At 52.8% G+C, this 12,603-nt stretch overlaps 1 protein-coding gene across 1 annotated transcript; it reads left to right on the top strand.

Annotated features, from left to right (window-relative positions):
- Positions 1-442: 442 nt before the first annotated feature.
- LOC129201185 (olfactory receptor 14J1-like) lies at positions 443-1,378 on the top strand. Its single transcript, XM_054812335.1, has one exon. The coding sequence runs from the start codon at positions 443-445 to the stop codon at positions 1,376-1,378; it is 936 nt and encodes a 311-aa protein (XP_054668310.1).
- Positions 1,379-12,603: the final 11,225 nt, after the last annotated feature.

The following is a 12,603-nucleotide window of genomic DNA, read 5'->3' as shown; positions in this document are numbered from 1 at the left end:
ATTTCACTTGGAGTGCCTTAGAAATGTCAGGGATTTCCTCCATCCCAAACCACTCCACTTGCAACTAGAAGAAGAGAAACAACCCCAAATCCCCTCAGCCCTCTTCTGCACTTGGGCAAATTGCAAACCACAATGCTGAAAAGCTTTTTGATATATCATGAGTGCATTTAATTGGACATCCCCCTGCATTCCTAGTTCCCTCTCGCTGCACGGCAGGAAGGACTCCTCGGGAGCCCATTGCAGAGTCCTTGCTCCCAATGGCACCCTCAGCCAGCAAAAGCCAGAGCTCAAGTAAGAGAGCTGCAGAGAGGTCTTCCAGAAAAAGAAAGAGTCATAATGTGGGGTTGCAATGAGACTTGTAATATCTATTGCTTGGAGCAGTCCAGCCTACCTCACTACTGCCTTCTCCTCCTCTACAGGTAATGACACCCAGAGGAAGCAAATGTTCAACCATAGCTCCATCTCTGAGTTCCTCCTCCTGGCATTCGCAGACACACGGGAGCTGCAGCTCTTGCACTTCGGGCTCTTCCTGGGCATCTACCTGGCTGCCCTCCTGGGAAACGGCCTCATCATCACTGCCATAGCCTGCGACCACCACCTCCACACCCCCATGTACTTCTTCCTCCTCAACCTCTCCCTCCTCGACCTGGGATCCATCTCCACCACTCTCCCCAAAGCCATGGCCAACTCCCTCTGGGACACCAGGGCCATCTCCTACACAGGATGTGCTGCACAGCTCTTTTTCTTTCTCTTCTTTATTATAGGGGAGTATTGTCTTCTCACCATCATGGCCTACGACCGCTACGTTGCCATCTGCAAACCCCTGCACTACGGGACCCTCCTGGGCAGCAGAGCTTGTGCCCACATGGCAGCAGCTGCCTGGGGCAGTGGGTTTCTCTATGCTCTGCTGCACACGGCCAATACATTTTCCCTACCCCTCTGCCACGGCAATGCTGTGGACCAGTTCTTCTGTGAAATCCCCCAGATCCTCAAGCTCTCCTGCTCAGATGCCTACCTCAGGGAAGTTGGCCTTCTTGTGGTTAGTGCCTGTTTAGCATTTGGGTGTTTTGTTTTCATTGTGGTGTCCTATGTGCAGATCTTCAGGGCTGTGCTGAGGATCCCCTCTGAGCAGGGACGGCACAAAGCCTTTTCCACGTGCCTCCCTCACCTGGCCGTGGTCTCTCTGTTTTTGAGCACTGCCACATTTGCCTACCTGAAGCCCCATTCCATCTCCTCCCCATCCCTTGATCTGGTGGTGGCAGTTCTGTACTCAGTGGTGTCTCCAACCGTGAACCCCCTCATCTACAGCATGAGGAACCAGGAGCTCAAGAATGCCCTGAGGAGAGTGATTCAATGGGTTCACCTTCAGACGCAGTAAGCTGACCAAATTTCCTCACAGGCTGTTCCTAGCTTTTCTCAGGGAAGGCTCGTGGTTTATTTGCTTTTCATCTGTGATGTTCATGTTCATACAAGATATTTAAGTATCCACAATTGAACAAGGGCTCTGCCAACCCAGGGGAGGCTGTGGGGACACAGCAAGTCATGAAAAGGAGACTGGAAGGTGATTCACATCTCCTTCAGTAAAAGCCCATGGATGGTTCAACGTGCACACTGGAAAACATCTTGAGCCATGAGAAATGCCATGAGCTCCTTCCACAGCCTTCAACCCCTGGGAAGGAGCTCCGGGGCAGTGCTGCCCATCCAGCTGTATCTGCTTTCCCTCCTGACCAGCACAGACAGGGTGGAGTCACACCATGATCCCAGAGCTGACTTGCTCTGCAGAGCATCACTGCCAGCTTGGGGCCCTGTGAGGAGCACATGGAAGGGGTCAGGAGCACCAGGCCGTCTCAGAGGAGAGAGGATGGAGAGAAATCAGACAGGAGCTAACCAGGGCTGCAACTTGCCTTTGGAGAGAAAAATGCCAGCGTTCAGCTAATTCAAGACAATTCCCAGACTGAGGGTACTCTAAAGCATGCTCATGGTGCAGAGGCATGAGTCTTCCTGTGTTGGTGCTCCACCAAGCCTGGGAAGTTTTTGGAGAAGGATTGCTGTCCACCACTTGCCATCTCCTAGTGCCATCGTCCCTCCTGAAGGTTGGCACCCAGTGCTCCTGGCAGCTCCCCTGCAGCCAGAACAGCTCTCCACAGTCAGGGCAACACTCACTGCTTCTCAGGGGGTCAGGGGTCTCTTCAGGGCTGCAGCCACTGGCACTGCCTGTTGGCAACTCCCAGACTGAGGGCTGAGCTTCCCGAAGTGCCATAGTTCGTGGTACCTCCTGCTGGGCTTTGTGCCACTGGTCACAACCCCCTGAGCTTGGCTGTTCAATCAGTTCTCAATCCACTTCTCTTTCCACTTATCTAACCTATACTTCATCGGCGTGTTTAGGAGGATGCTAGAGGAGACAGGCTGAAAGCACCCCAGATCCTCCTTCTTGCCCTTCTTTGAGATAGGACTGACATTGGCTTCCTTCCAGTCCTCAGAAACCTCTCCCAGTAACCATGACCTTTACAAGACAATCCAGAGTGGCCTTGCAGTGACATCAGCCAGCTCCCTCAGCTCTCGTGGGTGCAAGCCCTCAGTTCCCATAGACTTAGCTATGTCCCGCTTGTTTAAATGTTTCCTAACTTGAGACTCCTGCATCAAGGGTAGGTCCTCCATGCTCCTGCCTTCCCTCTGGTCTCAGGGTCCTGAGGTGCCTGAAGCCAGTCCTAGCAGTAAGGACTGAGCTGAGGAAGACATTGACTAGCTCAGGCTTTTCCATATCCCGGAATATATACCATGTACATTTTCCTTAGTCTTCCTTTTGCTCTTTATGCAGATGTAGACACAATTTTTGTTGTCCTTCAAGTCACTAGCCAGATTCAAACTGGGCTTTGGCTTTCCTAACCCCATCTCTGCATGCTTGGGAAGTCCTCATTGATGTCCTCCAGAAGCCTTCTGGATGGTTTGTGCCCTGCTATATTGCCCCTCAGGCAGCTACCATGGTGGTTCAATTCCAAGACCAGGAGGACCAGGGTGTGAGAACATGAGACTTCTTCCAGTGGCCTGAAGAAGGTCTCATCCACAGCTTCCTGATCAAGCAGTCAATAACAGATATGCACAAAAAGATCATCCATGTCGGTGTTGTGGTTTAACGCGGACGGCAGCTAAAACAACCACACACTCCGTCGCCCTCCCCGAGTAGGATGGGGAACAGAATTGAAAAGGAAAGAAAAGTAGAGCTTGTGGATTGAGATAAAGACAGTTTAATAGGACAGAAAAGGAAAATAATAGTAGTAGTAGTAGTAGTAATAGTAGTAGTAGTAGTAGTAATAATAATAATAAAGAATATAAAAAACAAGTGATGAACAGCACAATTTCTCACCAGCTGAAGCAGATGTTCAGCAAGTTCCCCACCTCCCGGACAACCCTCCAGTTTGATACGGAGCATGATGTCATAGGGTACGGAATACCCCTTTGGTCAGTTTGGGTCAGCTGTCCTGGCTGTGTCCCCCCCCACCTTCTCGTTGTCAGGCCAGTATAAGAAGCTGAGAAGTCCTTGACTGCTTGGCGGCAACTAAAACCATCCGTGTGTTACCAACATTGTTCTCATCCTAAATCCATAACACAGCACTATCCCAGCTGCTAGGAAGAAAATTAACTCCATCCCTGCCAAAACCAGGGCAGTTGGTCTGCCTGGCTAATCCTCACCCACAAACTCTCAACAGGCTCATCATCAATCCCAAGGCAGAGCTCCAAGCTTTCCCACTGCAATTGCATATAATTAGTGTCTCCTCTTTATTCATTATCTGTCATGTCCTTTAATTCTTCTTGCTGTGATCTTCTCAGAGGTACCACAAGTCAGGTGAGCCATCTGCACGCACACAGTAACTGCAGAAACAATGAAGCTTCACTCCAAATGGACCTTGAGAAACTCTGGGATTTGACTAACAAAAACCTCAAGAACTTTTCCAAAGAGAAGGGATCTTCTCCTTCTGATCAGGTTGAGGGAGGTGATTGTCCCCCGTTACTCAGCTCTGGTGAGACCCCACCTGGAGTACTGTGTCCAGCTCTGGGGTCCCAAGTACAGGAAAGACACGGAGCTGTTGGAGCAAGTCCAGAGGAGGGCCACAAAGATGATCAGAGGGCTGAAGCACCTCTCCTGTGAAGACAGGCTGAGAGAAGACCTCAAAGGTCATCTAGTTCCAACCACCCTGCCATAAGCAGGGACACCCTCCACTAGACCACGCTGCCCAAACCCCCATCCAGCCTGGCCTTGAACACTTCCAGGGAGGGGGCCTCCACAACTTTTCTGGGCAGCCTGTTCCAGTGCCTCACTACCTTCACAGTAAAGAGTTTCTTCCTAATATCTAATCTAAATCTCCCCTCTTTTAGTTTAAACCCATTGCCCCTTGTCCTGTCACTACACTCCCTGATAAACAGTCCCTCTCCAGCTTTCCTGTAGGCTCCTTTGGGTACTGAAAGGCCACAATTAGGTCTCCTTGGAGCCTTCTCTTCTCCAGGCTGAACAATCCCAACTCTCTCAGCCTGTCCTCATAGGAAAGGTGCTCCAGCCCTCTGATCATCTTCATGGACCTCCTCTGGACTCTCTCCAACAGCTCAATGTCTTTCTTGTCCTGAGGACCCCAGAGCTGGATGCGGTACTCCAGGTGGGGTCTCACAAGAGCGGAGTAGAAGGGCAGAATCACCTCCTGCTGGCCACGCTATATTTTGATGCAGCCTAGGACACGGTTGCTTTCTCTGTCGCAAGCGCACATTGCCAGCTCATGTTGAGCTTCTCATCAATCAACACTCCCAAGTCCTTCTCCTCAGGGCTGCTCTCAACCCATTCTCTGCCCAGCCTGCAGTTGTGGTTGGGATTGCACTGACCCACGTGCAGGACCTTGCACTTGGCCTTGTTGAACGTCATGCGGTTCACATGGGCCCATCTCTCCTGCCTGTCAAGGTCCCTCTGGATGGCATCCCTTCCCTCCAGTGTGTCGACCACACCACACAGCTTGGTGTCATCGGCAAACTTGCTGAGGCTACACTCGATCCCGCTGTCCATGTCGCCAACAAAGATGTTAAACAGTGCTGGTCCCAGTACCGACCCCTGAGGAACGCCACTTGTCACTGATCTCCACTTGGATATCGACCCATTGACCACAACTCTTTGAGTGTGATCGTCCAGCCAATTCCTTATCCACCGAGTAGTCCATCCATCGAATCCACGTCTCTCCAATTTAGAGACAAGGATGTCGTGCAGGACAGTGTCAAATGCTTTGCACATATCCACGTAGATGACGTCACTCTCTCTTCCCTTATCCACCAATGCTGTAACCCCATCATAGAAGGTCACCAAGTTTGTCAGGCACGATTCGCCCTTAGTAAAGCCATGTTGGCTGTCACCAATCACCTCCTTATTTTCCATGTGCCTGAGCACAGTCTCCAGGAGGATCTGCTCCATGATCTTGCTAGGCACAGAGATGAGACTGACTGGCCTGTAGTTCCCTGGGTCTTCCTTTTTTGCCTTTTTAAAAACGGGGGTTATGGTTCCCCTTTTCCCCTTTTCCAGCCAGTGGGAACTGCACCGGACTTCTCAAATATGATGGAGAGTGGCTTAGCCATTTAATCTGCCAGTTTCCTCAGGACCCATGGATGCATCTCATCAGGTCCTATGGACTTGTGCACCTTCATGTTCCTTAGATATTCTCGAACCTGATGTTCTCCTACAGTGGGCGGTTCTTCATTCTCCCAGTCCCTGCCTTTGCCTTGTGTGACCTGGCCAGCATGGCTCGAGCCCTTGCTGGTGAAGACTGAGGCAAAAAATTTGTTGAGTACCTCAGCCTTCTCCATATCCTGGCTAACCAGGCCTCCTGTTTCATTCTGGAAGGGGCCCACATTTTCCCTCGTCTTCCTTTTATCGCTAATGTACCTACAGCAACTTTTCTTGTTGTCCTTGATGTCCTTGGCCAGATTTAATTCTACCAGGGCTTTATGTTTCCTAAGCTGTTCCCTGGCTGCTTAGTTTCTCTGTATTCCTCCCAGGCTACCTGCCCTTGCTTCCACCCTCTGTAGGCTTCCTTTTTGTGTTTCACTTTGCCCAGGAGCTCCATGTTCCTCCATGCAGACCTCTTGGGCTTTTTTGCCTGACTTCCTCTTTGTTGGGATGCATCGCTCCTGAGCTTGGAGGAGGTGACCCTTGAATACTAGCCAGCTCTCCTGGGCCCCTCTTCCCTCCAGGGCTTTGTCCCATGGCACTCTACCAAGCAGGTCCCTGAAGAGCCCAAAGTCTGCTCTCCTGAAGTCCAGGGGAGTGAGCTGGCTGTGCGCCCTCCTCGCCGCCCTGAGGATCTTGAACTCCACCATTTCATGGTCACGATTGGCTGTTCCCTTTGCAGCGCCTCTCTGCCTGCAGTCATTTGCGCAGTGGGAAGGGGGGACGGGGGGTTAATGCAGCCCCTGCCCACCCCACGGGTACCTGAGTTGGGCTGGGGATGGCCACCAAGAAGATGGGGAGATGGGGCATCCCTCCAGCTGGTGAGTGCCTGTGGGAGATACCACCTTGATTAGCATGTAGATTTTATTCCATCACTGCCATCAGAAATTGTACTACTTGAGGCACTTTTCATGTAAAACCAAGGAAGCTCCACTCAGAAGGCAAAGACCCCTCTTCATGGAACTGAGCATCTGTGACTACAATACACCTTCCCCCTCATGTAAACACAACAACAGAGTAAAAACAGCGTTTAATATCCAAGCGGAGAGATTCAAAGTTTCCGAACTACAGGACATTCTCATTTTAGCACCAAATCATCAATTTCTCTTCACTTCTCTGCCAAACTTACCCCGGTGTTTCTTACTTGTCATGCTGCAGCACAGAAAGCCCGTGGAGTGGGTGGGGGGTCTCAGTGCAGCTACCGGAGCGAGTAGGGGTCTCGGCCCCCAGGCACTGGGGCGGGAATGGTGGGTGTCCTGAAAACAACCTGCTGGGGGGACCAGCAGCTTCTCGGGGGTGGTGGCATCCCTCTTGCAGGATGCCAAGGGGAAGCAGGGCAGGGTGGCAGCGATCCTCCCCACCTGGCTGCCAGTGAGTCCCATGGAGACTGCTGTGGAGAGTGCCTTGAAGGGTCATCCAGAGGGTCTTCCAGGGAGTGCCCTCAAGGGTCTTCTGGAGGTCATCTGCTAAGCCCCCCCGGCTCCCTCCAGCCTCATCCACCCCACATAGCCCCACTGGGCATCTGATGATGACAATGTGCCCACCAAGCGAGCCAGAACCCTGGGGGATGCTGCGGGTCAAAGTGCCCTATGCACCCCCGACTGCTGTCAATAGGTTACAGAGAAGGTGTGGAGCACGGATCCCTGCGACATGCGACCTGCACCTGCCCACTGCAGCCCCAGCCCTCTCCCATCTCTCTGTTTCTTAATTCATTAAAGGTTTGGTGTTCATTTCACAGCACCTCTGCCTGCCGTCATTTGTGCAGCGAGAGGCAGGGGCATTAACACAGCCCCTGCCGCATGTGTATATCTGACCCTCCACCTCTTCCCCAGTCCATGAGGAACCCCCCATGATTCTGGATGGAGACATTTAATCAGAACCTTAATTCCCAGATTCAGGGTAAACGAACTAGAAAGAGCTCGGTTGTGATTAACGGCTGCATGTGCACGGATCCTGGGGTAAGATCGGAATCTGCCACCAATTCATGACTGGGGAGAAATTGGAAAGGTAAAAGTGAGAAACCTCTGGATCGAGATAAAGACAGTTTAACAGGTAAAGCAAAATCTGTGCATGCAAATAAAGCAAACCAAGGAATTCATTCACCACTTCCCATCAGCAGGCAGGTGTTCAGCCATCTCCAGGAAAGCAGGGCTCCATCATATGTAATGGTTACTTGGGAAGACAAACACCATCTCTCCAAAAGTCTCTCCCTTCCTTTTTCTTCCCCTAGCTTTATGTGCTGTGTATGATGTCATATGGTATGGAATATCCCTTTGGTCAGGTGGGGTCAGCTGTCCCAGCCACGTCCCCTCCCAACTTGTTGTTCACACGCAACCTACTCGCTGGTGGGGTGGTGTGAGAAGCAGAAGAGGCCTTGACTCCATGTAAGCCCTGCTCAGCAATAACAAATCCATCTCTGTATCATCAACACTGTCTTCAGCACAAATCCAAAACACAGCCCCATCCTAGCTACTCTGAAGAAAATGAACTCTATCCCAGCCAAGACCAGCACAGGCAGCTTCCCCAGGCTGTCCAGTGACCACGGGCACAGGCCAGACCCTGCTCTGCTGGGCCTTCACGTCTGTCCCAGGAGGACTGGCTGTGCGAGGACACTGCTGTGTGCCCCCACCCTGCACACTCACACACTTTAGCTGCTCACTGGTGTTTTCATCTGTGGGCCACATTCCTGGGCATGTTCTTGAGAGTGACTTTGAAAGAAGACCAAAGCCTTCATGCACTGCCCTGAGGAGATCCCCTTTCATGATGGAACCACTCCTACGGAGGCCAGCTCTGTCACAGAAGTGCCCGTTGCCTGTCCCTGCCTGCGGTCACAGGACGACCACGCAGCAGGACTGTGACCGAGCTGCAGAGCAATCAGGCCTTCCACCAAAGCCAAGGGATCAGAAAGAGTGTGTGGAAGTGAAAAGAGAACAGCTCTGGGAGATCAAGTGCTTCCTGGCAGTGCTGCCACGCCAGGACTCTCTTCCCTGCCACCTCTGCACACAGAAACTGTCCCTGCACCTCAATAAAGCTCTTGGAGGAAGGATCTCAGAAAAAAACCCCACCTTGCTGCAAGGCCCTTTATTTTACTTAAACACACAGAGAGCATGGCTCCTCGTTTACACAGCCACTCGGTCAGAAAAGAAAAGCAGAGACTGAATTAGAGAGGGGATGACAACATCATTACAAGTAAAGTGCAACAACCACCAACAAAAAAATCCAGACAGGCTGGGCCTGTAATGAGTTAATTAATAGCTGTTATGCAGCAGAAGATGGGCAGTTTAGTGCTTCCGAATATCATGCAGTGATCAGTTTCCACACTGCATCCTTGAGCTCATGCTGTAGATGAGGGGGTTCATGGCTGGAGGTACCACCGAGTACAGAACTGACACCACGAGATCCAGGGTTGCAGAGGAGACAGAGGGGGGCTTCAGGTCAGCAAACATGGCAGTGCTGATAAACAAGGAGACCACGGCCAGGTGAGGGAGGCACGTGGAAAAGGCTTTGTGCCATCCCTGCTCAGAGGGGATCCTCAGCACGGCCCTGAAGATCTGCACATAGGACACCACAATGAAAACAAAACACCCAAATGCTAAACAGGCACTAACCACAAGAAGCCCAACTTCCCTGAGGTAGGCATCTGAGCAGGAGAGCTTGAGGATCTGGGGGATTTCACAGAAGAACTGGTCCAGGATATATCCTTGGCAGAGAGGTATTAAAAATGTATTGGCCGTGTGCACACTGGCATAGAGAAACCCACTGCCCCAGGCAGCTGCTGCCATGTGGGCACAAGCTCTGCTGCCCAGGAGGGTCCCGTAGTGCAGGGGTTTGCAGATGGCAACGTAGCGGTCGTAGGCCATGATGGTGAGAAGACAATACTCCCCTATAATAAAGAAGAGAAAGAAAAAGAGCTGTGCAGCACATCCTGTGTAGGAGATGGCCCTGGTGTCCCAGAGGGAGTTGGCCATGGCTTTGGGGAGAGTGGTGGAGATGGATCCCAGGTCGAGGAGGGAGAGGTTGAGGAGGAAGAAGTACATGGGGGTGTGGAGGTGGTGGTCACAGGCTACGGCGGTGATGATGAGGCCGTTTCCCAGGAGGGCAGCCAGGTAGATGCCCAGGAAGAGCCAGAAGTGCAAGAGCTGCAGCTCCCGTGTGTCTGCGAATGCCAGGAGGAGGAACTCAGTGATGATGGAGCTGCTGTTGGACATTTCCTTCCTCTGGGCATGGGGACCTTTTCAAGGAGGAAAAGGCAGTGACAAGTTAGAGCACTCTTCTCTAGGAAAAATCCAAGCCATTTGTCATACACCCTTCCCCTTCTAGACAAACACACAGTCTTGTTGTGTTCTAGGAGGTACTTCTGCAGCTCTATTGGTGGAACTCTGCTTGCTGCTGGCTGAATGTGCTGTGGGAGAAGGGCCTCTGCTTGCTGGCTGCCCAGGAGTCAGCCCTGCTCTGCAGCAGTGGGTTCATGGGAGCCATGGGGCCAGACCAGGTGTTTGTCAGATGAAACCTCTCCTCATGCAGAAGTGCTTGTCAGCATCTACACTCTCAGTGCTAAGGAACAGGGAAGGCAGATGGCAGTGTGAGAGGTCTGGGTTTTTTCATGGCACCCCTTATCTCCCCCGGGCAGCGTTCTTTGATGTCAGAAACCCTCAGCATTTCTGCTGCACTCAGGGAGAACAGAGTGAGACCTGCAAGGCAAGGGAATTGCCTGAGGCACAGTGCAGAGTGAGGGGAGCTGGTCTGTCCCTCCATCTTGTTCCCAGCTGCCCTGGGCTGGCACCTGTGTTGGGTTTGCGTGGCAAGGTTTTGGTAGCGGGGGGGGCTACAGGGGTGGCTTCTGTGAGAAGCTGCTAGAAGCTCCCCCTGTGTCTGATAGAGCCAATGCCAGCCGGCTCCAAGACGGACCCGCCGCTGGCCAAGGCCAAGCCAATCAGCGCCTCTGTGATAACATATTTAAGAAGTAGAAAAACACTTGGAGAGAGAGCTTTTGCAGCGGGAGAGAGGAGTGAGAAGCTGTAAGAAACTCTGCAGACACCAAGGTCAGTGCAGATGGAGGGGGAGGAGGAGCTCCAGGCGCCGGAGCAGAGATCCCCCTGCAGCCCGTGGTGAAGGCCATGGTGAAGCAGGCTGTCCCCCTGCAGCCCATGGAGGAAGGATGAGGGGGTGTAGCGATTCCACCTGCAGCCCGTGGAGGAAGGATGAGGGGGTGTAGAGATTCCCCCTGCAGCCCATGGAGGACTCCACGCCGGAGCAGGTGGAGGCACCTGAAGGAGGCTGCGGCCCGTGGGAAGCCCACGCTGGAGCAAGCTCCTGACAGGACCGGTGGACCCGTGAAGAGGGGAGCCCACGCCAGGGCAGGTTTGCTGGCAGGACTTGTGACCCCATGGGGGACCCCACGCTGGAGCAGTTTGCTCCTGAAGGTCTGCACCCCGTGAGAGGGACTCCATGCTGGAGCAGGGGAACGATGAGAGGAGTCCTCCCCCTGAGGATGAAGAAGCGGCAGAAACACTGTGAGATGAACTGACCGTAACCCCCACTCCCCGTCCCCCTGTGCCGCTGAGGGGGGGAAGGTTGAAGGCGGGAGTGAAGTTGAGCCCGAGAAGATGGGAGGGGTGGGAGGAAGTGTTTTAAGAGTCGATTTTATTTTCTCATTCCTCTACTCTGTTTTGCCTAGTAATAAATTAGATGAATTCCCTCTCTAAGTTCGGTCTGTTTTGCTCGTGACGATAATTAGTGAGTGATCTCTCCCTGTCCTTATCTCGACCTACAAGCATTTCGTTATGCCTTTTCTCCCCTGTTTAGTGAATGGGGGGAGTGAGAGAGCGGCTCTGGTGGGCACCTGGCCCCCAGCCAGGCTCAACCCACCACAGCACCTTTCTGACATGGAGGGCGATCACGCTCCCATGTTACCCTTAAAAGCAGCTAGACACTGCTGGGAGCAGAGGGTACCACTGCAGGACACTAAATCTCTCACCTGTTCTCAAGGTATCTTCACCCCACTTCTAGCCCGGGACACTCATGCCTCTTTTCATTAACCCAACAGCATTTCCACGGTCATAGAGTCTTAGTATTCTGCACGGGCCTGTCAGATAAAACAGAGGTGCTATGCGACATCCTTGAGGACAACTCAAAGCTTGGAAGGACACCTCAAATATATAGCCCTAAATAAGTAAGTGCCCTAAAGATGGCGTCTCAGTAAGTAAGAGTCAGCTCATACTTGGGCTCTACAGGCTGCATTAAGCAGAGCTCCACAGGCGAGATGAAAGCTGGGACACTTGTTCCCACGGACACATTTGCGTGAATGGACCCACAAGATCAGCCCGTGACTCTGCAGCTGAACCTCCCATCCCCAGAGAGTCTGACAGCACCACCAGCATAACAACAGCAAGAACACAGACAAGTGGAGAAAGAAGGCAAAATACAGGGAGGGTCTGGCGCAGAGAGGCCAGGGCAGAGGCAGCCGGGCACTCAGGACAGCGTTACCCTGACCCAGCTGTGCACGCCACCTCCCAGACACCAACATTGCCGGGCAGCTGCTCTCAGCCCCGGTGCTCTGCAGAGGGAACTGGGCACGTGGCTGGAGAGCTGCCCCACGGCTCTGCTGAGCTCTGGCTGCAGAGGAGGTGGGTCATGCCTTGGAGCCCACGGCCCTGAGGGCAGAGGCTTTGCTGGGTGGGAGAGGAGGCAAGGGGGCTTGCTCAGAGGAAGGGGTCTGCGTTGGAGGAGATGACACACCAGCCTTCACACCCTGCAGCCGTCCCCAAAACACTGGAGATGCCATGCCCTGTCCCTCTGATGGCTTGGCACAGAATTACTGCTCTGGAGAACATCCCACTCCTTTTCACCAGCCATGGGATATGCCAGCCCTAGGAGATCTCTCCAGAATACCCACGTGCATTGCC

Source organism: Grus americana, unplaced genomic scaffold, assembly GCF_028858705.1.
Source record: "Grus americana isolate bGruAme1 unplaced genomic scaffold, bGruAme1.mat scaffold_82, whole genome shotgun sequence".
Classification (NCBI taxonomy): Eukaryota; Metazoa; Chordata; class Aves; order Gruiformes; family Gruidae; genus Grus; species Grus americana.
Note: the sequence above shows the minus strand (reverse complement) of the source record. Positions and strands in the feature narration are given on the sequence as shown.

Excerpts from the sequence above, each read along its gene's own strand:
- LOC129201185 (XM_054812335.1), top strand. The coding sequence starts at position 443 with ATGTTCAACCATAGCTCCATCTCTGAGTTCCTCCTCCTGGCATTCGCA.